Source organism: Serinus canaria, chromosome 1, assembly GCF_022539315.1.
Source record: "Serinus canaria isolate serCan28SL12 chromosome 1, serCan2020, whole genome shotgun sequence".
NCBI lineage: Eukaryota > Metazoa > Chordata > Aves > Passeriformes > Fringillidae > Serinus > Serinus canaria.
Window position 1 is genome coordinate 75963764 of NC_066313.1, and position 27920 is coordinate 75991683.

A 27920-nucleotide genomic window follows, 5' to 3' on the forward strand; every position below is an offset into this window, starting at 1 on the left:
CATCCATACAAAGAAAAAACAATTAAAATGCCTTAAATGTTCTGCTTACTGCTGTTATTTGCTTGTGTGAATGTTGCATGTCAGCTAAATGGACCACGGAATAGATAAAGTGATTGGGTGTAGGAGAGTGCACACTAAGCTTTGTCTATCATTATTGCTGGGAGCAATCAAATTGATGCCAGCAGGACAGTAGACGCGTTGACAGCTGTAATTATGTATCTCCATGGTGATCACTTTTGGCCTGTCATGGAGGCCCATGAGTCCCCTCCCTTGCAAGCATTTAATCAGATTGGGCTGTCACTTGTCAGGTAGATGGGGTGGGCTGGGAGTTGTGCTTAGGGGGAGAGGTGAATTGAAAATGAAGGGTGGGAGACGCCTGATTGCTTCACGTAGTCCATCGTGGTACCAAAGAAAGAGATTTTAATTACACTGGAGGCTTCAGAGCATTGGGTTGAGGAGCTCATATGGAGTCTCTAGGCTTTCTATTCCTGTTTACTTCCACTGTCATATTAAAAAATAGAAGAACTATTTTTATGTAGGTACTCATGATTTGGTGTCTTAATACATATATTTCTGCTAGCGTGAAACTAATTTCTCTCCTGAGAATGTCATGCTGCTAAGAACAAAATTAATGTGGCTAAAAAGGTACAGCGTTACAGGCCCATTGTGCCGTGGTGTTTGTTTTCTGCATTTTAGGTTTTAGGATTGTCAACAATTTGCTTTGAGAAAAATTAGCAGACACTTGTAGCATGTCACAGCAAGTTCAGCTTATGTGTATTGCCAAATGTATTGGCAATTAATTTCTTCTGTGTCTCAAGTTAGCTCTGATTGCCTACCATGCCTGTGTGTCAGCTGCCCATGCTGATGGAACTGGTGAGCATGGCTGTGTGAGAGCCATGTTTTCCTTAGCCATAGGGAAGAATATGATGGCTATTTTTGTGTCACGTAGTTTCTAATTTCCTTAGAACATGGTGCTCATAAATACCAAATTTTTTTTCATCTTTGATAATGAAGCTGAAGGCAGGTGACTATAAACCAGCCCCTTATGTGTTGATAGTAAGCTTTGATGTTTGGTACTCCTACACAACATATTCTGCTATATCTGGAGAGTTCCAGCATTGCTCTCTGTCTGTCAGTGTGAGCAGTAGTCTGATATTTTAATGACTCTTACTAGGAAAAGAAAATTCTCAGACTCAGATATAGCAAAGAATTGAGAAATATTAGAATCTCTTGTGTTCCTAAGTGGAATTTGATGTATTAAGAGTTCATTGCAGGACTGGGATACAGATTGTGCTTCTCCCCAGCCCCCTCCCACTTAGGCATTTTGTATTCATTTTGCTGTTGTCCTAATGTAATAACACATGAGGATAATACAACATCAATAAAGTGTTAGGGCTGTAATATGTATGAGCTCTAGGCTACAGTAGGACCTTTAACCCTAGCTTTTCCTAAATATCTTAAATACTGAGTAAAAGAAAGGATCTATATTAAACCGAAGTAAATGCTGGAGGTCTAATAAATATTGCTATTATTTATCAAGTTCAGCACATTATACTGAGTAGCTGTTGAATTAGGGTTTCTTGTTCATCCAATATTCATTAAATTCTGTCACACCATATAGTTTATAAAATCACCTACTGTTACCAGGCTCTGAAAATGTAAGCACCACAGGGAGAATTTAAGATAGTATAAATGTATTTCTCTTTTGCTGTCATTTTTTTGGTTATCTTGAGTTTATTTTATGAAAATTAACTTCCGTAGAGGACTCCAGCTTTTTTTTTAAAGGAAGTTGTGCAGTAGTTTAAGTAGTTTATATTCACTGTAGCCTTTTCAAGATATTGTGGCTAGGGAAAAACGTGAATTTTGTAGTGGTCACGTACCTGTGTTGTACGTGAACAGAAACGTAGAGCCGGGCAGAGCATACAGCTGGTAGCCTCAGAAGTCTTAGTTAACTTAAGGGACTGACTAACCTGCTCATTGTGGACTTATTATGCACCTTTTGTATGTTTTTTCTTTGTCAAAAGATGACGTACATGTGTCAATACTTCTTGTGTGCAATCACTTTATAGGTGCTGCTTCAGTGACAAAAGTCACAGTACAATTCAAGTATGTGTGGAGTATGTATGTATTTATTATTAGAAAAAAATGTCAGGGGCAGGGGATTTCTCTGGAGCTGAGTAGGCAAATTAATTCTTTCTGACTTAAATGTGAGAACACGTGCATTGACTTCATACATGGACAGCCATTCTGTGAGAAAGGATGGTTTAGCAGCTGGAAGAAAGGAAGCTGGGAAATACAGTCCATGTTTTTTCTGTAATCATGACATGTCTGAACTACCTTCTTATCAGTAGGTAGTGTTAAATGTACCTGATGTGAGTAGTGGGGAGCCCAGTTAAGCACAGATAAAGCACATTCAGATAAGAATCTATTAAAGTGGTGCAGAAGCAATACTGCCTGCACATGTGAATAAGTATAGAAAAAAATGTAAATACGTAAATATAAATACGTGAATACAAACATGTGAATAAGTTAATTTCTTCGTAAAATAAATATGTCCTAAGAACTAATCAGATGTTTTTACTGAAGAAGGTGAATACACCTGCTAGGGTATCTTTTTATGTCATTTGGATAATAAAGTCATCATCATGCCCTCATGTGGATTCTCTAGACAAGAGGTTCTACATGTGGTCTCTTGATAATTGCCTAAATTAAAATATTAAAGGCCGAACAGCCGTTGCGTTGACCTTTTTCTGCCTTGCTGCAGACAGATGAGCTGCTGTTTATTACAAAGGTTCCTTCCCACAGGTGAAGATTTAAGTGAGATTCCAGGACCCTCTTTCCCACCCCTTTACAATGCAGTATATCAGAGCCCTGCTGTTTCAACAGCTTTGATTAGAGCCCTCCATCGTTATGATCCCCAGAATGTGTTTATCACTCGAGTTATTTTGATTCGTTTATAAAAAAATATTTCGAATTCCAGTGCTCAAAACCAGCAATTTAATAAATATTTATTCCCCAGAAATTGCTCATTTGAAAAGTTTTATATGGCTAACCTCATTGTTACAGTGATGAAATCAAACTGAGAGATGAAAACAAGAATCAGCAATATACAAACTAACTTGTTGGCTGGTTAACAGCAATCAGCCTCTTCAAAAGAAATTTTTGAACTCGTGTTATTTTTTTCCATGAATATTGCAGAATCAGAGCTTTAATTGGGGCTGTGTCCTTACAAAGCAAAGCCATGGAAAAAGCTGTGTAAACATTAAAGCCTCGGGGGAAGAGCAGCAACAGAAAAAAAAAAAAGTTTAACAGTTGAGAGGGTGAGAGAGAGAAGGAAAGTGTTACAGACATGAAAACCATAGGCTCAGTATTCCTATGGAGCTGATAAGCAGAGCTCCAAAGTTCCTGCTGAATGCTCCCTACTTCCATTCCTGCTGAAGCGCTTGGAAGGGCAGTAGCAGAACATGAGGGATGTGATTACATATAGATGCAGAAAGGCTGTGATTATGAGGGTCATCCCTCATGCCAGGTGTCAGTCAGAAAAATAATTACAACTGTATTTTATTGCAGGGATTAAATCAGAATTGAACGTGTTTAGAGTTGAAGCGAGTGTAACACAGCTGAAATTGTTAGATCAGATTTACTGTGTTTACTGTGCCTTCTGGAGAACAAAAGAGAATTTTGACTGTGAACTCAAGATTGCAGTCAAGTTTCTCATAAAGGAGAGACTAATTTGCAAGTGTTTTTTTTTGCTGGTGAAGAAAAAAAAGCTTCCCTTCCCTCCTCCCAGGTTCTCTGAAAACAAGTAATTATTTGAGTCTTTCCAGAGGGAATAATGTATGTGATAAGCTTTGTGGGGGTTATGGTTTAAGGCTAATGGGTGGATTTGATCCTCATGTTGAAATTTTTTTTCCAGTAATATATAATTATTTTCACTTCTTATTTTTGAAGGTACGTGTTGACAGTGGTATACAACAAGGAAGTGACATTAGCATTTATTATGATCCCATGATCTCAAAAGTGAGTTGATCATTATTTCTCATTATTCTAAAGGTATGAAGTACTGATTTTCTTCCTAGATCTTTTATGAGAAAGAGCATTTTAAAGGATTGGTGAATCAGTATTTTAAAAGTGCCAGGCATAACATGTCTCAAGGGAATACAAAAGAAGTGAAGGAAGATGTGCAGTAGAGGAAATTTAGTGTCACTTGTAAATAAAATTCTTTTTACCTTTTGACACTGTAGTTGTCTTGCAGTTTCTAATTATTAAGAAGATTCTGATTTCAACACCAGCCTTTATTGTCTGACTTAGACACTGCCAATCTGTCTTTTTTAATATAGTCCTGCTTGGATGTAAATGTCAGTAATCCTGGCTTCCAAAAAGAAGCATTGAAAGAAATGCTTGATAGTGTCTTTTAGCATTAGTTCTAATTCACTGGGAATATATTAGTAACATTAAAATATGACATGATAGAGTTCAGTCCTCAAAAAAAAGGATGTCTTAGGAGTTTGTTGGGCATTAGTGATTTTATAAACTGATTTTCTGAGAGCTTGTTTAGATGCTTTAAGTTTTAGAAAGGAAAAAGTAATTGGCATTCTTTCATTGAGTGGGTTAAGAGATCTTAGCTTTTTCTTGATGTTTTGGGGAGCCTTTATAGCATAAGTACAGTAATGGTCAAGAAAAGGTTTTTATGACTGCAGAAATTCTACAAACCTATTTAATTTTTAAATGCTATTCAAATTCTAGAAACAAATATCTAATTTCTAGGTATTTTCTATGTAAATAACTTTTTTTTTTTCTTTAGCTGATTACCTATGGCTCTAATAGAGCTGAAGCACTGAAAAGAATGGAAGAGGCTTTGGACAACTACGTAATTCGAGGTAACTAGAGAAATTTGGATTCCTAGTGGGATAGGCTGTCATCTCTTTCAAGAAAACAGCTTGAAAATGTAGTAATTAGCAAATTGAATAAAGTTCCCACTTCTTAAGTGCAAATTAAAAAAGGAAAAGCTTGTGTTAATTAAGCTGAGAAGATACATCAACTCTAAAGAGACTTTTTTCTCCATTTTTCTCTTGAATATTGTAGGATAAATATTTAAATAACATTCTTAAAACTCACAGTTCTCACTGAATGGTAGCATGTAATTGATTTATTATGTTGTAGAGGGGGGAAAAGGCAGTTGTACTGTAAGAAATTTAAAGTAATTGCCATTTTTAAGAATTTAATACATTGATTGCAATTAAATATTATCACAATGCAGTGGTTGATTGTGTATATCTATGTATTTCTCTAATTTTCAAGGTCATTGTTTAGGTTTGGGCAGATACAGATGTAGGCTGTTGATCACCATGTGTTTCAGCTCTTGCTCACTGATGGTAAAGGAGATGCAGCCATTCTTCCAGGCTTTCCAGGCAGCAGGGTTAATCAGCCCTGACCACTTGTATCTTTTTGAGTTTTGGTGAGGGAAGCCATGTTTTGTGTGGGAGAAATCTTTAGGTCTTCCTCTGTGTCTTATGGAAAATAGGAACGACAACTCAGGTAAGAGAGGTAAAATTTCTGTCAAGTTTCTGTAAAAGTTGGTTTGGCTTTAATGCTGGTCTGCTGAATGGTACAGTTCTCCTGTCAAACTCAAAAGATTTATCTGTCTAGGGGAAAATAGTGTAGTTAGATCCATGGTAGGATTAACCATTGTAAATGAGCTGCTAACTCTAACATAGATTTATATTGGTGCAACTTGAGCCATTAGACTATTGCAGTACAATGTGCTGATGTAAACCCCTGCTGTAAAGCAGCTGAGTAAATTTATATGAGAGAGAAATTTATACTGCTATAGTTAGATTGATGGGGGTGGGATTTGTTGATGTTGTTATTAATGGAGACAGGCTCTGGGTTCACACTCTGTTGTATTGATAGCAAGTGATGCTAAAAGTATTTTATTTGATGAGAATATTGCAAATGTATGTGGAGCATTGTCTTTTATTGTGTGCTGTAATATGGGATGGAAACTGGTTGCTTGTGCTTAGGTGTTTTACACAGATGTACCTAACAACAGTTCCACAAATATTAGAAATATTTGTTAAGTATATGAGACCTTACATCTGAAAAGTACTAATTTCTATTCTTGAGGTTTTTACAGTCTTTTTATTAGTATGCATGTATTCATCATATCTAATGTCTCTGTAGTATTTATCTGAGAAAGCTTTTAGTTTGTTAAAAACATTTAAAGAGGTAATTAGTGAACTGTAGGGGGAATTTTTTTCTCAAGTACTGCAAACCACAAAATGTAATGTACTACAGGTTTCAAAAGTAGATGAATTTTCAGAACACACTTTTAGTTGCAGTGGCCGGTGGTTTCCATTTGAAAACTGAGATTTTTGTGTAGTTTTACACAGCTGGTAGTTTCTTCTCAGTGTTTATTTAAAATGGAACATTTCTGGATATTAAATTCTCTTGCCTTGTGTGAATGATTCTTGGTAGGGTAGTTAGTAGAAACTTTTTTGTTTTACCCTAAAATGATGGTGTATATTTTTGCTTTACAAAGTTGGGTTTCTATGTAATAAAATATTAAACTACCTTGATCTTTTGTAAAATGCCTCACATTAAGTCTTTTCCAACTTGAGTTTTTGTTAGTAGTGAAAGATACAGAATAATTTTTTTTACCTGGTGTTGACTGCCTGTCTTCCTGAACAGTATGCTCCAGATCCCTATTTCTCAGCACAGCCCCCTTGTCCCTCTGAAATCCTAGGAAGCCACATTTATGTTTGCATGGTGTTTAAGAGACACTGTGTTTTTCCCTGCAAGTAATGAACTCTTCTAGAGCATTTTAGATAAGCAATACCAGCTGAAGTCAGTGTCAGTTGCAGTGATGATGTGCACTGGGAGAATTTCAGATTTAAAATCCCAAGGATTGCAGTTTCTGTAAACAAGGATGCTTGTTCACTGACATGGGATGGGAATGGGATGTAGGGTAGCTGGGTAACAGGTCAAGGACTATCTAATGCATAGCTTGGGGACTGCTAATGGAGGATGGAGTCTTCCCAATCACTTCTGTGTCACCAGTTCAAAGCAGACAGAAGTTGGTAAGGAATTTTAGTCACTACTATTTTTATGGTTGCTTGCTGACCTGTGTGAAATCAGTGGTTTTTATCCAGTTCCTAGAAGACAAATGTCTTCTTGGAGCAAATGCCTCTATACAATGTCATTCATGGCAGTCCCAGCAGAGAATTCAGGACTGAAGTAGCACAGTGACCCTTCAGGAGGTGACTCATCTGGGCTGGGTTGAGGCATGTTGGCAGTGTGAAGGTCAAGGACTTACTCTGCTGCTCCTTGTCTATAGGCTCTTTGCTGTGGTTTTGGGGTATTCATAAGTTACCCCATTCCTTTTTAGCTCTGTTCCATCTACAGGGAACAAGTCCCCAGACAAGTCTTTATTGACTTGTTTTCTTGGACTGGATACTACCTGGCCTTGAAATCATGGTTTAGCTGCCCTTCCCAGTTGAATCTTCCTGACAAGATCATGAAGGAAATTAAAATAATTAAATATTAAAAATACTCTAATACTTGCAATGAAAGCAGACTTAAGCAAAATTTGAGTAAGTAATATCTCAGGCAACCAAGGCTGTATCATATAGTGCCTGTAATAGCAGTATCTTCATTAAAAATAGAGAATTAAGCAAATAGGGATATCTGCAACAATGCTGTGCTCTGAAAATGCCTGATGCATTAATATTTTATTACAATTTGGGCTGATGACAACTTGTACACAGTGAAGAGAGAAATTCTGCAGCCTGTTCATTGGTGGATGCTAAGAGTATGACTAACTCAAGATTGAGTCAAAATGGGGTCAATGTGATTGTGGGAATATAATCTCAATCTTTTTTCCTGTGTAATATCTCCATTGTTGCTAATGGGAGCAGATAAAAGTCTAGGATAGCATTTCTTTAAGTTGTGGATTAGATTAAATGATCTCTTGAGGTTCTTTACAGTCTAAATTATTCTGACAGGAACTGACTTCTCCACTGAGACCTGATCTGAATTCAAAATCTCAGCTGAGACTACAGAATGACAAAGGGTCTAATTAGGTAACATTTTTATCTCTGAGTCTTGCAGTATAATTCAGGGGTGATTAAAGTTGAGGATCCAACTCAGATTTCTCTCAAGAAGAGACATTTCTTGTTTTGTGCAGTGATTACTGGAAGATTTGTGAATAGTGAAAAGTTCAGGATTCCAGTCAAGCAGAGAGGCACTGTTGCTCATTGGGATGAGGCATGATTTTTTTCCATTGAGCATTTGTCTCTTACTTTTTTGAGAAACCTTTTTGTTTTGTTTATTTTGTGAGGGTTTAATGTGAACAGCAGAAATAGAGTATTGAAAGTATGCCTTTCAGTGTATACCCTGTGTGTGTAAACATGGTATGGTGTGCTTTCCTTCTTGGTTTTTCTAAAGTTTTAATATGTTTTTGTCATTTCTGGTACTGGGGACAATCTGTTCACGTGAAGGTTTGTATAAATCCCAGTATGATGTTTTGGAAAGTTTGTATATGAAAGTTATTTTTATCTATTTAAATAAAAGAAATGGTTATAGTTATGCATCAAGTAGACCACATTAGCAATTCACTAGAGGGTCTGATTGGACAGATAGCTCATATCCTTGAGTGCAGATTATAGGAATCTTTTCTTTGACCTCAGTTGGCTTTTTATCTTCCCTGAGCATTCAAAAGTAAAGCAATAACATGAAGTTTAAGTCTTGGTATAAAGTCAACCCTTCTCTGTAGAGATCCTGCTTGCTGTATGCAGAGAGGAATGCATTAGACCATTAGGGAGAAAGAAGAGTTGAAGGAGCCTCTGAAGAAAAGAGTAAGCAGCAGATAGAGCAAGGAGTAGAAATGAGGAGAGAGAATAAGGGAACCACCAGCTGGGAGTGGGGGAATTTTCCAGCATGAGGTGAAAGAGCAAGCATGAAATAGAAACCAGCAAAGTGTTAAATGTTTGAGGGGAAGAGAAATGTAGAAGTTAACTCTGAGTGGAGAACTGCCAGAATAGTGGCAGCAGAAACTGTTGTATTGAGCTTTTGTAACTGTAAACACACTAATTAGGGGGAAAAAAGGAGAGCTGTATTTAGTGTTGTGAGAAGGCCTTGGCTTTCCACAAATCACAGAATGAATAAGATTGGATGGGGTCACAGTGGATTATGTGGTCCAACCTCTCTGCTCAAGCAGGGTCATCCTAGAGCACCAGAAAAACCACCCAACTTCAACGGTAGTATTTTATCATGTATTTCAAATAATTAATTTCAGGTACAAAGCTTTCCACAGTAAACTTCAATTTAGATCCAAACATCATAAATTACTGAATTATTTTTATTTAACTTCAAAGATACTTCTCTATGTCAGTATACATGTAAGTTTTAGACTTACTTGTGTTCTGAGCCCCTGCAAATGCTCTCACTGGTATTGTGATCAAAACAATCCTTGTGTGTAAAAAACCTATTTGCCTGCAAAAACAGTGTATAGTGTCTGCTCTTAAATGAAATGAAGTTTTGCTTTTCTGGTTGTGCTTTTAAAATGTGCTTCAACAGGTCATACAATTTCTACATAGCGGTGGTAAGAGACGGGTACTTCTGCAAGAGTATTTGTAGATTCCCCAGTGTATTGATGTGGAAACCAAAACTGGAGAAGAGAAGGAAACAAGCTTAGTTCAAAATCACTAGAAGGATCATTTCAGAATGCTTAGTAGCATCTGCTTGGAGCTCAGATGCTGCTCCTGGTCTCTCCTTTTCTTAAGCCAGTCACGAGGGAGGCAGTGGGACTGGGAGCTTGTCGGCAAAATGTTGTGGGACGTGGTTTAGATTACCAGTGTCCTGTGGAGAAGGAAGAGGGAAGGGCAATTGAAGTACAGGCTGATCAGGTAAAAAAGGAAGGCAATGTTATTGGTGCAGAAGGGGAAATTAAGAAAAGATACCTTTTTTTTTGCCAGATAAGTTTTTTGTTTGTATGGTTTTTTTCCCTCTCCCTTTTATTAAGGAGAAAGAACTGTGGCAGTGAAAAACAAGAAATGAATGTTGCTATTTCCCTAGATGTAAAGTTGTCCTAGTGATGTATTTCCCATCTTCAAAGTAAAAGGATATCTGAGGAGAAGGTGGTGGTAGAATGGACATTTATTTAATTTTGCTTTTCTTGACAAAGCCTGCTTAGCTTCTACTTCCAATTATTCTACTGATTCACACATTCATTTGTGTTTGCTAACACTGTAAATAATTACTCTGTCCTCTTAACTCTTACTAAGTTCAGAACCACATGCAGTTACAAAAGTTTGAGTTTGAATGTATGATTTTACAGTACAATATTACCATAGATTATCTCCTTTTACCTGACTTCTTCTCCTCCTTTATCCTGGTGTATGAGTTCAGTGAGCTCCAGACTTTTGCATCTGAAAGAAATATTGTTTTTAATTGGAATACATGTTCAGCTCTGAGGCTCAGTAGTGCACTGATCCCATGTGAGAATTTTATGTGGATGTTTGTGTATTAAAATTAAAAGATAAAACCCCCTTTTTTCCTTGCTTTTGGGATGGGGTTTTGTACATGGATAGCCAGCTCTGAAGTGAGTTGTAGCAAAACACGAGCTTTGAAAGACAGTTAAACAGTTGAATGTTGAGGGTTTTGGGGAATATTATGAAAACTTTTGGTATTAGGAGCATGGAGGCTTGCTGGGTGGTAATTATGGACTTGGAAAGTTCATGTGTTGAAAGTGGTGTTTTCATAGTCTGTGCAAATCCGATAATGTTCTTGTTTTAAGTGAACAGTAGAGTAATCAGTGTTTCATAATGCTCAGTGCAGAGCTTAGTTAATATTTTTTTAATATTTCCTTTAGAGAAATAACTGATATACCTCAAGCTTCATCACATTTATTCTTATTCAGTATTTAAATTGTTGAGTGATAGTTTATCTTTGTTGGCTTGCTAAAAAGAGAAACCTCTAGTCCCGTGCTCCACATGTTGGTTTTGCGGTCAGTAAGTGTGCGGATAAAGTTTTTTCTGTTCCATTTAGCACCATTTGAAATGATCAGCAAGTTAAGTCTATTCAACTGCTTATCTACAGAGGGGCATGTAGGACTCCAATTAAGTTTACATGGATAAATGCAGATTTGTGTTTGCAGGCATCAAGATGACAGAAGCTTAATACTGTAAAAAGGCTAATCAACACTGAATATGTTTAGTGTCAGTAAATATTTATAGTGAAAACGTTGCCTATGATTTTGTGCCTTGGCATTCCAAGTTCTGATTTTTAGTGAGTAAAAATGTGGTGTGATAGCCTCTTCATAAACCTGTTATAAAATTGTTTTTCTATAAAATGCATTTTATTGTTGTCTTTGGGTTTTCTTTTGAGGATGGGTTTGGAGTTGGGCTACAGTGTGTAGCTAAGTTAATGAAAAGTTGGGTGTACTTAGCAGAGTTTTTAAGGCAGAGAATGAAGAAGGAAAGGAAGCAAGATAAAGACAGGCAGTATGGGAAGTAATTTCTGCTGATTATAATTTAATTTTTTTTTTTAATGAGGCCTTCTTTAAACGGGTGTTGCTAATAAGCTCTGGTGAACAGTGTGATTATTTAGTGTGTTCCTGTATTCATTAGGCAATAATGACAATTTAAGTGGAAAAATTAATGGAACCTCAGCAATTTGTGTTCTATATAAAGCATATGAATATGTAGTTTTAAAAAATTTCATTAGCTCTCCATAATTTAAATGCTAGTCTGCTTTCTTTTACAAATGTGTTCTGGAAAATATTGTGTAAAAATTGAAACCCGAGAAGCTACTAATGTAATATTGTATGAAAACTACAGCCAAGCAAAATGAAAAAACATAGGTACAAAACCAGTGATTATTATATTTTATTATATTTTGACTTAGAGGAAAGAAAAACATAACTGTAACTGCAGTTCTGTGTCAGCCTTAACAATGTAAAATCATGAAGCTGAAGTGAAATTTTGTTTTCTGGAGGAGAAATGAATTGATATAGTTTAGGATTTTGTTTGTTTGTTGAAAATGTCATGGCTTGTCAGGCTAACAAATGTGATTTTGTTCCTGGCAGTCTACAGATCTGCTCAAGAAAAAGAAAAATTCTCTGAAAACCACTGCAATATAAATACAATATACTTCAGTTTAGTGTCTAACTTTGCATGAAATAAGCACTGCCTGTTAGCCTCTGTTTGATCCTGTGAGAGGGTGAGGCTAATGTCTGGCCAGTGTTTTGGAAGCAGCAGGTAGTCAGGAGCAAGCTGCTCTAGGGGTCCATATTTCTGTAGCCTAGTAGTTACTCACACACAGATGGAGACCTTATGAACTTTGACAGAGGTCACACTAAATTGCAAATCTAAAACTTGTAGACTTCTGAAGGATTACACTGGTAATTTTTTTTTAAAGCCATATGATTTGGTACATCACTAAAAGTATCAACTCAGCCTAGAGAAGCAGATCAACCATGCAGTCATTGCTCACATAACGATCATGGGGACTAATAGCCTTTCATGATACTTTAAGGGGAAACTTGTTTATTAAACTTTTAATTCATGTATGTAAAATGCATTTTATATTGCTTCCCAAACACCTAGGCTTCTCTGCTCTTTTGAACTTATTAAATGAATTTTGGAGCTTAAAACATTGCAGAAGCCCCATATTTTTCAGATGCGCATGAATTAGAAATATTGAGAATACTCATAGTATTTTTTTGATTTTAGGTCTTTTGCGGCAGTCAGTTGAGACACCAAGCTCTGTCATGTCATCACCAGGGATCTTATAGCAGTTTAGAAAAGAAAAATGCGAGATGATCTGGTTACCACACTGTAGCATGTTTAAATCCTGAATTCAAAGTTGGGCAGCATTGAAGGACTCATCCTTGTCTTGATTTTGTAATAGATGAAGTCTCTGGAATATTTCAACTTACTATTCAGATTAGAAATTTTGGGGGGAATTTGTAGCAGCCAAAGACAGACATTACTTGTTTCTAAGTTATGGTCATTTATTATAAGATTTTACATTCTTTTGCTTAGTGGAGATGCAGTGTGACTTTCATTCAGTGTTTATGGAGTCGGGGTCTGTGAACGATTATTTAGGTTGCGAGCAGCAAGGATCTTCTTTTAATCAAATGGACAAATTTCTATCATGTCATCATTGAACTGCTTGTGTCTTATGCTATTTAATGGCTCATGAACAATTCTTTAAAGCTGTGACTTCATGATTCAATGAGGCCGAGTCTGACTCGGTGTGTTTAAAGTGGTTTCAGTGACGGCCACACAGAGAGCTTGAAAATTCACACCAGCAGCAGACTAGTAGGGAAAGAAAGCTTTGAAAGTGTTTGAACTGGTCTGCATATAAAATAACAAGTATGTTGTTCATGCTTCTAAACTGAAAAACCCAAAAGGAAAAGGAGTGTAAAAGAATCTCCTGTAGCCTCAGCAATTTGCATGTTCTGTAACGCTAGTGTCTGTGCTTTGGGAGATGTCAACAAGGGAAAAAAATCCAAATAACCTAATTTACAGCTGAAACACCCCAGTTTGCAATTAATTCTTTTTCAATATTATTTTAAACTAGAGCTATTAGAAAAAAACCCTGCAAATTATTGAGTCATGTTGTCTCTAATTGTGATCATATCATCACAATCCTAATAACTTGTGAGTAAACATATGTGAAGTACAGAATTTTGTGCTTTCCAGGAGATGTGGATGCATAGACAAACTTTTGCCATGAATTATTTTGTGATGTGCTCCTCATTTTATACTTAATGGTGTGCAGCTAGAGCCAAAGTTAATGTGATATGGCAAATGCAATGTGATTTGGAGTTACCTGCTCCTCTGACAATGACAAAATGTGATTACTTTGTATTTCCAGAGGGGTGAGAATCTGCACAGCTGAGGTCGAATAACCTCTTTCCTGTAGGAGCTCCTCATTTATCCATACCTGGAATAAATCACCACTTGTAATGCTCCTGAACTGCATGTCTATTCCAGCTTTTCTTAACAAATATTAATGTTCATGAGCCAGTGTTATTGTGTGTAGTCATATTAAGATGGAACTCTTCTGGCTCATCAGAATTTGTTTGATCTCCTTCTAAAATTGAGAAGAGATTGGAGATAAAGATGGTGGTTTTCTGACCTGTAATCCTAAACTTTCCAGAGATCACCTGTATGCTACTCTCAAAAGAGAGAATACCTTCTTTTTGAAAATTGTTTGCAGTAAGGAGAAGATAATTTAAATGATTTGGACATTTTTTTCTTTCTCAAGGATTTTTTTTTTTGCACCACCTTTCCTCCCCCACCTTCTATAAGGACTGTCTTGTATTTAATATTTCAATGAAATGACTTTTAGTGACCATCATATTCAGGGCTAAACTGCAAGTACTTCTGGCAAAGTGCAGTTTAGAATTAAGTTTTTATTATTTATTAAATTAAAAATAGAATCATTTAGGAGATGGAGGAGACAAGCTGAGAAATGGAATGAGAAAGAGATGAAGAAATGCAGAAAATATGAAGTTGCGTAATAGTCAAAGAAATTAAAGGATAAAGGTGTCTCTAAAGCTTCTGTGATAAGTAATTTTAAAATTAAGTAAATAATTTTTGTGGGCTATATGCCTAACAGAGTCACAGAGTGGTGCTAGAGGGGAACCAGGCTGTTCAATAAAAGAGTTGACCAGGCAAGGTTGGATAAAACCTTGTGTGGAGGATAAAAACGTGTGGAGGGAACAATAAATTTATTTTTTTGTAAGTTAAACAGGAGTCTCTTATGCATTACAAATGATAAAAATGTTGTAAAATGATATGTTAAGTGGTTAAAATTTTTACTGTATTTCATTACTGTGATTGGGGTGTCACATGGTGCATATTTTCCATTTAGGGTTCAGTGGAATTGAGCTAATATTTACTGTCATGACTAGTTTGTTATTTCGAGGAGATGGCTCTGGTCTTGCCTACATCTTCTATAACTGAATCAAAAGTGTCTTGGTTGTGCTTCCTGTCCTTAACTCAGCTAGGTGTTTGAATTAGGCTTGATGAGGTGACAATTTAGATTGTTTACTTTATAATTAAACTGAATGTTTAAAAGGGTTTTGAAGCAGGAGTAAAGCAAAACTGGTAAATCTGCATTGGTTACATCAGTAATATGGTATCTAAGTTGTGAACGAGTATTTATTCCAGAAATATAGGAGTTCATATTTTTATAAGTACTTTCTTAACTGTAATTTATTATTAATATTACCTGATTTTGTATTGATTTTTTTGTTTTGTTTTCAGGTGTGGCTCACAATATTTCTTTACTGCGAGAAGTGATCGTCCATCCCCGCTTTGTTCAGGGAGACATCAGCACTAAATTCCTTCCTGAAGTCTATCCTGATGGTTTTAAAGGTTTGTTCCATTTGGAAATATTTATTTTCTTAAGCAGTGTTGTTTTGATTATTGCTCCTTTATATTTTTAGACTGACATGCTCCCCAGTCTTTGCTTTTTCTTCAAATATATCTGTGCATACACACAATTAGAGTTTTTAAATAATGCATAAAGTTGAAATAATTAACTTTTTTTTATTTTCAAGAAGGCAAAATAAATACATCTAGTGTTAAAATAGTAAAGGAAATACACCAAACATCACGAAAAACCATTTATAGGTCATATGAAGTATGTAAAATAAACATCAATTCAATTCTGCTATGCTATCATGCTTCATTACACACAGTACTTCTACTAGTAACTATAGTTGGATAAGTTTTCCCTCAGCACTGTTGCCTCTTCATTAAATTGGTGTATCACCTTTAGAATTGCTTTTTGGCATCCTTTGTTTTCTCTGTAGCCTTCTCTGAAGGGTCTGGCATTTTATCAAAGTATTTCAGTACCCTGGTCTTAATACATTGCACACAGTATTGGGCATCATTTTGAAATTGTTAACTCATACACTAGGCTAACATAAACACAAATGCAGGTATTTCTTTACAGCATCTCAAACTACTCAATTTAAAAAACATTTACCAATGGTTGCTAGAAAAACGTAAGAAAACAAATAGATTGGTTTCTTTTCACAAGGATCAGGTTTTAAAAGGTTGCCTTCTCTCTTAGCCAATCTGCTGTAGGTGCTTTCTTGACCTGTGTGGTCAGAGACTCAGTTCTTCCACAGAGATCTCACCTCAGCTGGCATTCACCAGGCAGAACATCTTTCTTATTAAAGAAAAGACAGTATTTATAGTTCATCATTCATGGGTCCTCTATGAATCCTGTGGAGATTCCTTTTCCCCCATTCATCATTAATCCAATGTGGCAGAATCCTCATCACACTTTGGAGGCAGCAGTGCCAGATTGGCAGTCACTGGATATGACTGGCACATTGCCAAATTCTAGTCTCATTAAGGAGCAGAACAGATTTTTCTTACCTCAGGACTCAGTGTGTGAGTGTGTGGATGACTATTCTTTGCACCAGAACTACTTGATATCGTGATGTAATTGACAACTCTGTGTGTGATACAGTTCTACATGTGGGATTGATGCATCCTGCTTGTTCCTGGCTCCTGACTGAGACCACAGGAACAGGTGTTAGCCACCTTGAGTGGCAGTGTGCTTGCCGTGCTTCTTCTGAGAAGATCCTTTGTTGTTTTTGCTAGGGGGTACTTAGCTAATCTTTGGGGAACTCAGCTGGCTTTCACCCAGCAGAGATTCCAGGGTACTCTGCTCATCTGCTCTTGAAGGCTTGATGCTGCTGTAGCTGGTCTCTCTCCCTTCCCTGACACTTGAAAACAGAATCTCCTATCTTGCCTCTCCGGTGTTTCTGGGACTGTTCAGTCATTTTTCTAAGTAGATCCAGATCTCTTAACCACCATGAAACCTGCAATTTTTTTACTGTCGCTGCTTTTGTTGGAGTAGTTTTTTTGTAAATTCCTGGGTTGACTTAGCTCATGAAGGAATCTGGTGAACTTCAGCAGATGTGCAAAGTGAGTGGAAGACTGGGAATGGGGAGAGGGGAATGGAAAAAAAAGGCAAGGAAGCAAGATGTTAGAGTCCCAATACCATATTGTGAGAAGGCTGTCTCCCCTGCCACGTAACTGGGAACAATAAAAACAAAAATCAAATAGCAGTATTGTATTAACAGATTCTTAAAGATATGCTTTTGCTCTGGACACCAGAAGACAAAAAAAACCCCAGATATTGTGATGCTTCATAGTAGAAACTAATGATTAGCACATGTGAAATTCCTAGACTTTTTTCCTGCTATATGAAAAGTCTTGCTCATCTCCTTCCACATATCAAACACAAGCATATATTAGCCTTGTTAATTATAGATGAAGAAACATATTATGGCATTGAACTTCAGTTCAAGAATAGTTACTTGTGAATAGTGATTAAAAGCTCACCAAAGAAACTGAGAGCCCTTTTAATGATGTAGTTTGCATTGGATCAAATACTTTATGCTTTAAAAAAGTGGATGACTTGAATTTGAGGACAATTTTTTAAGTACCCATTAAAAAATATTTCTACAAATCAATGACTCAAATGGGAGCTGCTGAAGGCAAGCAAGGATGGTGGGTAGATGACAGGTAGAAGCTTTACAAGAGGAGCAAAGACAAAAACTAATTTATATGTAATTTCTTTAATAATTTAAAGTAATTTTTAAGATAAATACCCAGGGTAAACTTTGCTAGGAAGATTTGAAAATTAAGTAGCTTCATATATCTTACTATTGTTTATAGAAGATGAATATCTGTAAACAAAGAGCTGTGACAGTATGAAAAACTAGAGCAGTGCATAGCCAACACAGATCTGGAAATATGTAAAAATATGTGCTGCTGTTAACAGTAGGAATCTGTACCTGAAGTGTTTTAAACTTAAAAAACTCAAGAAATAGAAGCATTTCAATAGAGATGTGTGTTATATTAATGCTCAAGCACAATCCACTGTGTTTCTTTTGTAACCTGCACAATTGCCGCTACAGTTGTAGTGATCTACACTGATGATAAGTACTGAATCTCAGCTGTGTTCTCTCTGGTGACTGCATGAAGTACTGGCCCATTTCGTATGTGCATTTTTCTTTGAGTATAAATATTGAGTCTCAAAAGTAAAATAAGAGATTGTTTGTTTTCCAGTCTCATTTTTATGAGTTCCATTATAATCCTTTACTAGAAGACCTTTACTCCAAGTTAAGAAAAAATGAATTATTAGATGTATCTTGGCTACTTTTCCATTAAACTATGTGATGCTGTCTTCAAATTACATGTAGAATGGACATGTTTAGTAATTTGTATAATTAGAGTTTAGCTCTTTCTTCCCATCTTGAAGTAACCATTCACTACCAGAAGTCATTGATTATTGCAAGTTAATTTGAAATACTGGCTGTGCTGAAAGTAACTTTGTGCAGAGTATGATTAGGGTGGGAAAGCAGTTCCTGTTATACCCTTTTTTGTCCATGTGAGGGCTGGTTGGCTGGCTGGAATGCTGTCTGGCAGTAGGGGAGCTGGAGTGGGTTGTTGCTCTGAGCACCCATGTGTGTTTTGGGAGGTGTGTGGATCTGAGGGTGGGTGCAGGAACACTGATTGGGTCAGGTGGCACCTGTCTTAGAGTGAATAAAAATGTCTGCCAAGCATGCAGGAGTCAGATGCACTGTTCTTCAACAGCTTCCAAACAACCTGGGAAGCCTCTGTACTTTCTAGTCTGCCTGATGAGAAGGAAATTTACTGTATTATCCCTATTTTATAGTCACAGAAAGTGTTTCTCTGTTTTCACAAAGACCAAGAAGAGTCTTGGACAAAAGATAAATTAAAGGATCTTTAGGTTAGACCCCATTTGTCATTGAGGTTCAGTCAGTTTTAGGTTAGACCCCATTTGTCATTGAGGTTCAGTCAGTTTCACAGTTTATATTTTCCTAGTTTTTTATTTAAATATTGAGATTTTCTTCTTCTTGATGTTCCACTCTTTCTGGTTATTTAAGGATGTCTGAAATCAGTCACTCTCTTTGGGAGACACATCCTGTGCCGATGAAAGATGGGGCATTTTCCAGGAGATTGTCACAGAAGTAATATCAAAATACATGAGAAAAAAAACCCAGAAATAATTTATTTTCTCTCTTCTAGCACATTTACCTCATCTGAATGGAGAGAAAGAACAGCAGTTCTTTATATTTCTAATACAGAAAGGAATAAAGAGGAGACACTTCTGTTTTGAAATGGCATATTGGCTCCAGAGACTGTGTATGAGGTGAAGGCTTTTAGATATATTGTGTTTATCATAATTATATGGGTTGGATGAAATGATTACTCTGCTTAACACTTATTAAGCCATCTCTGGACTACTGTGTCCAGTTTTAATCCCCTGATGCATGTAAGAAAGATGGCAATAAACATGAGTAAGTCTAGTGAAGAGCCACAAGGGTGGTTGGGGTTGGAACAGATGACCTCTAGGGAGAAGCTGGGAGCAAGAAAGCTTAGGGTGGACCTAAGGACAGCCTTCTAGGACCTTGGGGTGGATTCCCAAGCATATGAAGCCAGGCTCTTCAATGAGTTGCACAGCAAGAGTCAGGGTCATGGATTGGGGATTTTACAGGCATCACTGCACAAACCTCTGAGCAACATATTCTGAATTTGATGTTGAGATTGCTTCATGGGGAGAGGACATACTAAATAAATGAAGGGCCTTTCAGTGTCCCTTCAGCCTCAGTCATTCTATGATTCTGAGTGAAAGTGCTATTTAGGTGAATTGGGACTGAAGCTATTACTTTAAATTTAAGTCTGGAGGCTTTGCTATTAGTAGCAGAGGGAACATAGCTTCCCTGGTCTGTCACTATTAGAATATAGGAGATGCTTCCTGCTAATTCCATTCATTTTCTCTGCATTGGAATCTGATATTTACAACAGTCAACTTTGTTTTCTGCCTCAGCCTACTTTGGTATATGTGCTGTCTGTAATGGTTAACTTCAAAATCCACCAGGAAAAACTTGAGATAGAACCTAGGAATGTTATGAACATTGCCCAAGTTGGTGTTGATCTGAATTATGCATTGCACTTTTAATCTTTCCCATTATGCTTTTAGTTTTTATTCTTCCCTATCAGAAAACAGTCACTCTTCAAGTATTAAGTAACTTACTGAGGCACATAACCAGGGCTTGTTTGTTTTGTTTTGTTTTTTTCCCTGTAATTGATAGTAGGAAACATGTTTCTAGGAGAAAATGCAAATGAGACTGTTATGGGAAAAATGACCTTTATGTAATTTAATTTGAAGTTGGTTATGTAAAGTAATTGCATGAACCTTTTTGACTCAGCTTGGGGGATACTGAGATAATATTGATTTAAGCAATCATAACATCAGGGAAATGAGAGAGAAATGCTTTTTTTCTTCTCTTCCTTCCGACCAGGGTTCTTCCATTTGGTAGTAATAGATGTGTGCAGTCTAGTTTTAAATAATATGAACAACACTGCTCCCACCCCTTTAATTGTGACTTAATTTTATAACAATTCTTCCTCTTTTGCATTTGCTTTATCTAATTCAGCTGATAATCAGAAATTTATCCCAGGTTAAACAGAGAGGTGGGAGCTGCCAGTTCCACGTTTCATTGTGGAGGTGAAATTTCTGTTTAAGCCAGGAGTCTGCAGTGATGAGAGCAGGGAAGAGCAATGGTGTAACTTCCTGTGTTGGAAGTTGGGGGACCTTTGCTACTCAGTCATTTCACTTTCTTTCAAGGAAGCACTGGGAGAGCTGCTCTAGAGGTAGCTTTGTTACTCTCCAAATCAATCTGTATGGTGAACGTGAAGGACCGTGTTGCTATATCTTTATTGATGGTGAATATTAACTTATTCCTCAAGACACCCCACTGAAATCCTCAGGAGTAGCTTCTGAAGGGGAGTAATACTTGATGGGAAACAAAGGTATTACTATCTGGAACATTTGTGTACTTCCAAATATAATAGTGTAATGGTAAGTTTGACTTCAAAACTGTTGAGAATTCAGCTGAGCTAGCAGCAGAGCAAAAGCAGACAGCAAGGGGAATGGGACTGGAGTTCAGAGAACTAAGGCAGTATTGACAACAGTCTGTCCTGCCTAATGAAAGTAAATTGCCATCCTTAGGAAGAAGCCTTTAATCAAACTTCTGAGGTATGCCTCCAAAGTTATGCTAAGGACATTCTGTGGTAGGGTTGTATGTTTCTTGCCAGACACCAAAACCTAATTTTGCTATGTTTCTGTTAACAGTTTCTATTATCTCCCAGAAATCCTACATTGGCTACTACAGTAATAACTTGTTTTCTGCTTGCTACGTGTGTGACACAATGCTGTAACTAGTGACAAAGGAATAAAAATTTTTTTCATGTTGGCAGTAATGAAGCAAGTGTGACTCTTGATCAGTTGTTAACCTGTTTCAACTTATTGACCTTTGTTCGCTGTTTGGAGTTTGATTTTTACTGAAGATACAGGAAGAAAATAGTTTTTGTGGCACTGCAAGCTCAAAAGCAGTTACTTCATCTAAGACAGAGGTCATGCAATAAAACCTTTGAAATGGGACCTTTTTAGTTTTACCCTGTTCCTATATTTAAGTTGGTTCTAACAATGTGTGTTGGACCAGGTGGGAATGTGAAGTTTTGGTAACGTGGTCTTGTCATGAGTGTTGGGTAGGGGGACTGAAAGGCAAAGGCTTTAGGGCAGATTCTTGATGTGCCTTTAGCTGGGGCATGTAAACAAATCATCAGTTTTAGATTCAGTGTTTTGAAAAAATGGTCTCAGAGTTTCTTCACTGTGTGTAAGCAATGGGAAAATTGGCACATTTCAGAGCCAGATAATTGATGTTATTGCAATGTATAATTACATAAGGCTTATATATATACATATAGATGTCTATGTATATGTACAAATAGTACAAAAGTTCAGTGCTTTTTGAATTTTGCCTTGCAATCAGTTTTTCTAGTAACCGGCAAAGGAAAGATTGAGTTTGTTTCTGAAGCCAGGTTCTAAACCTTTCAGCATTTGTATTTCTGCATGTGTTTGTTGAAGTGAGGACAGTTTCCATTTCAAGGCAGATAAAAAAATAAACACTGAGCAAAGGAACTTGCAGTAATACTCAGCCAGAATATGCTAATGTAGACTAAATTAAAAAGAGATTGATGCAAATTTTCTGAGTTTTGTTATTTTTAAATTTACATTTTTTGGCCTGTGACAACTTCTTTGTACTGTTAGCTGGACTTTAATGAATATATTCCCATCACTGTGGCATAATTGCATTTCTGAGGTGGACTCTAACTAGCCTCTTTACCTAACCCTGTTTAACATGCCCAGTGGAACGATGGGCTCTGTGCAGAAGACGTCCTGTTTTGAAATTGTGACTTTGTTGCTGTAGAGTCTGCTCCAGTCCTTTACAAAAATCTCCATTCTGGATTTTCTTCAGGATCTCATTAATCTTATTTTATTCTGCTGATGGAAATTGTCACTGGCTAGTAACCAGTACTGGGGAATGATAATTTACATTACATAACACTGGGGCCCTGAGAGGGTGGAGGTATAGAAGGGATCTGTGTAACTGTCTGTTGCAGGACTGGAAGCAAATGTGTCTCCCTGGGCAGAGTTCCTCTGGGAGACAGAGCCTTCTGAAGCTCTTCCCCCCATCCTTTCATGTGAAATCTGTACTTTTTCTGGATGATGGCATTTGCTGTGATATGTACACATAAAGCACTTTTTGAGAGCCATGTTGTAACTGAGTTCAGCAAAGTCTTTCAGTTCTCAACATTTAACTTTATTGTGTAATTCTCCTCTCTTCCTTGTGAAACACTCTTGCTTTCACCTGTGCAAAATCTTTCTCATGGATAAAGTTTGCCTCTTTCCTTCATGACAATTCAGCTTTACAGTTCTTGTCTTGTTTTATATCAATTTTAACTTCCTGTCTTATAGACTGAGTACTTTGTCTTTTTGTTCTCTCTCACAGACTTATAGAGTGGCTTGGGTTTCAAGGGACCTTAAAAATCACCTAGTTCCAATCCCCCTGCCATGGGCAGGGATACCTTCCACTAAACCAGATTGCTCAGTGGTCCATCCATCTTGGCCTTAGGACTTCCAGGGATGGGGCATTCATGCCTGAACAACCTGTTCCAGTGCCTCACCACCCTTGCAGTAAAGGATTTCTTCCTAATCTAATCTAATCTAATCTAATCTAATCTAATCTAATCTAATCTAATCTAATCTAATCTAATCTAATCTAATCTAATCTAATCTAATCTAATCTAATCTCTTTCCATTTGAATTATACCCCCATGTCCTCTAACTACATGCTCTTGTAAGTATTCTCTCTCCATCTTTCTGGCAAGCACCTTTCAGGTACTGGACAGCTGCAGTTAGGTTACTCTGAAGCTTTCTCTTTTCTAGGCTGAGCAATCCCAGTTCTCTTGGCCATTCCTCATAGGAGAGGTTCTCCATTTCTCTATTCATCTTGGTGGCCCTTCTCTGGAATCTCGCCACCAAATTCTTGGCCACCTATTTGCCATCTTTTCATACCAAATCTGTGTTGTGTGATTTCTGACCTAAAGATTGAGGGGGGGGTAGAGTTCTGTTGCTGTGCTCTTTTTAGCCTCTTGAATGGACAATTGAATCTGTATTTAACCTTCACTTTCTGGAACAAGACCAGACTGGGAGAAAACCTGCTTCCTCTCACCCTGGTTGTATCTTTTTGCCAGATATATTTGTTAGATTGTCTGCCTTCAGATTATAGACTGCTTTGAGCCACTTTCTGCTTCTGAAGTGTCAAACATGACTTTGACTCCATTAGTTGTGAACTAATGATTACACAAATAACTAAATGACCCAGGGCTGATGAGTAGTCTTATCCCCATTTATTTTTTGGGTTTATACTGTTGTGCTGTCCCTTTTGTTTGAAAGATCTGTAGCCTTTGCCTCAGATAAAGTACTGAGAGTGTTCTATATTTTGAGTAAGTTCTAATGTACAGATGGATTCCTTACCAGCATGAGGCACAATATGTCAACCAGTGACATTTCAGTAATGAAAACAAGATGCTGCAGCACCATTCAGTTTCTTTTCTTTCAGTTGTCAAATTGTTTTTAACAGAGATACCAGTGTTAGCAGTTGGACTGATTTGTATGAAAACATGCAACTTCAACTCTGAAACTCAGTCTGCTATGCTATGCCTAATCTTAATTTAGAGGGAAAAATGTAGCTTTCATGTGTAAGGACTGAGCAGTGTCTTTACTGGTAGTTGTTACTTTTTGTGCCTGTGTTGGTTTGTGGTATCTAATTTTTTTTTTAACTTTTCTGAAAATTAGGACACAAGTTGACAGATCATGAAAGACGACAACTACTGGCAACAGCAGCATCTTTGTATGTGGCTGAACAACTGAGATCACAGCGATTTTTAGGGACTCCAAGGTAAGTTCTTAGAAAAGAACTCAGATGTGCTGATGCATTTCATTAATGGCATCTTCTCATGCACAAGAATAACTGGTGAGAAACTGCATGGTTTCTTAGTATGGTCTGTTTTTTCTAAATTCAAATGAGCTGTAGCTTACATTTCCCTACTCGCACAAGTCATACATGATTATTTTTATTCTAAGTATTAGCAAACTAATAGGCACAAAAATGTGTTACAAGCCAGTACAGTAATTAATGCACATCAGGAGTTTCATTAATGCAAAATGTTGCTGCATTAGTAACTAACCACAAATTGAGCATCACAAATTTCCCATGTGCCCATTTGAAGCAATCTAAGCACTTTGGCATAATATGAATATTCAGCTACAGTGCTTTAAAATATTTTAGATTTGTGAGTAATTTGCTACCTTGATGAAGAACCTTAATAGTCTAGAGTCTTAATTCTGAAAACACTTTCAGACTGTAAAGGTGGAAGGTAATAGATGGAATAGAAACACCTTTCTTTAAGTATGGGGGTTTTTGTGCTTTTATTCCCCCACTCCTCCAATTTTTTTGAATTGTAGCTGCCAGTAGCCTGGGCAGTACTGTTAATTGTTCAGCCATTTCGGTACCCATGTCAAAATGCTAATTTACTTCTTTGGCTTTTTTTGAACAGAATGCTTTTTTCCTCTAGGATGTCTAGCATTCCTTGTGCTCTGGCCCATCCCTGTCAGTGCCTAGAGACCTTCTGTTAAAATTAACTGAACTTATGGAGCTTGTTTGTGTAGTTGGTGTTAGCAGTGGTTGTACACAGGGAATCCTGACTTCAGGATAACTCTCCTTGCCTCATGTTTTGGAATGTAGTTGCATGTAGGTTTGTACGTGAGGGAAGTCAAAGTGCAGGGTAGGCATTATTCACATTCCATGCCAGTGGTTTGACAGTCTATTCTATTACTGATTTTTCAGTGGTCAGGAATAAATCAAATGTGGTTTCAAGAAGTCTTTATTTTTATTTGTACCCACAAAGATAATTAGTACCATATGGTATTAAAGAAAAAGAAAGACACACTTAGGGCCAGCATAACAGCTTTGTAATGTATAGCATATGCAGGCTGGGTCATTGCTTGCCTTATGCATCTATAGGGGAAAGTAAAGCACCTTTTTATTTCCTTCCACAAGTTATATCCTCCATAGTGAATGGCATAAGGAGAAGAACAGACACTCAAAGGCCACTCTCACCTAAAAAAAGATGAATCAGGGAAAATGAGGAGGATCCTTGATTGTGTTTTTTTCTGGCCAGCATAGGAGGTAGTCTGGTACTGCTACAGAGAAGCGCTGGATTACTTTGTACTTAGAATAAGGATAGGAATTGTTAATTTAAACAGTGGCTATTGCATTCTCTGCTTTGATTTGTGATTTTTTTTTTCTCTTCCCTGTAAAATGCTCTAACTAGCTAAAAAGAAAAAAAAGGAATCCAATTTTTGAGCAGTCTTTTAATGTTTTGTTTCTTTTGCAAGTACTTTTTTTTAGTACTAGGTGTCTGTATATCTTAATAGAAAAGACACATACGACTGTTTTAACTGAGATAACAGATATGTAAATGAAGTATTCCATTGAGCAATCAGACGTGGTCATCCATCTCTTTCTCTGCTGTGTTAAGGAAACAAATACACTCCTGCTCTGAAAAAAAGTTACCTCATTTTTGGAGTGCTAGCCAAACTCAGTCACAGGTATTCTTCCACCCTTCTCTGGGAAGAGAAGGCAGCAGAGTCTGGTCGCATGAAAAAGCCACACATCTGTAAAACCAGATTAAGGTATGATTTTTCAGATTTTAAATGGTGAAGTTAATAAATGTTTTCAATACAGAAAAATCGCTTTCTCTTGCCATAATGGCATGTGCTTATGAATCCTTCAGAAGTCAAGCATTACCATTTTTTCCAAGTGGTGGCTGAGTGTGGTTCTTATTGAATGTGTCATGGTTTCAATATATACATACTGTTAGATCTACTTGCTTTAATGATAGCAAAGTTGCCTGTTTGAGACCAAGTAAGGATGAGCTAATGCAAAAATGCTTCTTAACTTCTGAAGAAACCAAACCCGATAATGATACCCTTTCCCAAAATCACACAGCTTGTTCTAAGGAAAAAGGAAAGAAGCAAAGCCAGAATGAGGTTGAAGAACTGTGCAGTGTCTTGGACAGTGTTCTCCATTCCTTAGAGCAGTTAGTGGACTCCCTCTAGAGGGGACTGAGCACTGTGGAGCATATGAGTTACTATAGTCCCATGAAGGATTCTTCACCACGTCCTTAACCTAACCACACTGCATCTCACTTCTTTTTGAAGGTGCTCCATATCGTGGGTATTTTTTAATGAGAGGGGTTGTGGTCAGAGAAAAAAGCACATCTTTATTCATAAGACTGCAGTCTGTTTGAAAAATACTTGTAAACAAAAAGTTCAGAGTAGGAACCTGTGCTACAACAAATCCAAAAGGCCAGTTATGGTCCTGGGTGCAGTGTTCACTATGGCAGAATTGGGCACTTGGAGTCTGTGTGAGTTTTAGATCTGTGTTGGAGGATGTGAGCAGACTAGACAGACTGCATGCTCCAAAGCTGATCCCTAACATTATCCTAATGGTTTGGACAAGTACATTGATACATTGATCATTACCTACAGAATTTCAGCTCTCAGGCACTATTTATGTTGACAGCATTTTTTTTTTTCATCTGCACTGAAAGCAATTGGGCAAGTCTTGTGCAAAAAATTACTGAAGAGTAGTATTTTGAAATCATACATTATTTCTTTTAAACTTGTCACAGCTGTCAAACAGACAGTTTTCTGCTAAACTTGAATTATGTGCTTATCTTTGCTTTTAATTTGTTTTCTTTTCCCTTTTGGGAGCCATATTTATAATATGCATTCTTTTCACAACTGCAGGGGTATTTTATGTTCCCTTTTTTCCCTGTGATTTATTCAGCCCATGATCAGGATTGTTATTCTGGTCAGATAGAAAGTACCATGCTTGGAGCTCTTCACAGAAGCTGCAGCTTTCACTGTCAGGGTTACCAGGACTGTAATCAGATGAAGTACAGCTGAGCCAGATTAAGGAATCTTGTGGCAGGCTGCTCCTTCTTTGCTCTCTGTCTTTTCTTCTCCTCCCCAAGTATGCAGGTGTGATTTTGTGTGTAGTTGCATTCCAATCTGGTTCTGCAAAAATAACCTATGTTAGTATAAAAACTATTTAATAATAATTAACTTCAGATCATTCTGTCAGAATTAGGTTACTTCTGACAAGGGACATTATTCTGGAAGAGCTACAGGAGTGGGAATGTGTAGCAAGGAGGAAGAGGTGAGCTCATAAAAGAGAGTCAGAGGTGGGCTTGAGCTCTTTACCACCAGGTCAGATTAGTAGCAGCCTCAGGAGGGGGATTTCTCTATAACTGATGATATTTTCTCGTGTGACTGGAAAATATGTGTTTTGCAGTCCCCTGAGTGACTGAATGATCAGCTGTAAGGTTCTTGCTGAAACATATTCTGATGACCAGCCAGCTGTTTCCACCTTTGGCACC

The 27920-nt window shown here is 37.2% G+C and overlaps 1 protein-coding gene across 1 annotated transcript in view; it reads left to right on the forward strand.

Annotated features, from left to right (window-relative positions):
• Positions 1–27920, forward strand: part of PCCA (propionyl-CoA carboxylase subunit alpha) — a 270532-nt gene that overhangs the window by 117910 nt on the left and 124702 nt on the right. The window contains exons 15-18 of the mRNA XM_050975683.1: positions 3952–4020; positions 4805–4880; positions 15279–15389; positions 24271–24373. Of these exons, the coding sequence (XP_050831640.1) occupies positions 3952–4020; positions 4805–4880; positions 15279–15389; positions 24271–24373 (359 nt within the window). The remainder of the gene's footprint in view (positions 1–3951; positions 4021–4804; positions 4881–15278; positions 15390–24270; positions 24374–27920) is intronic.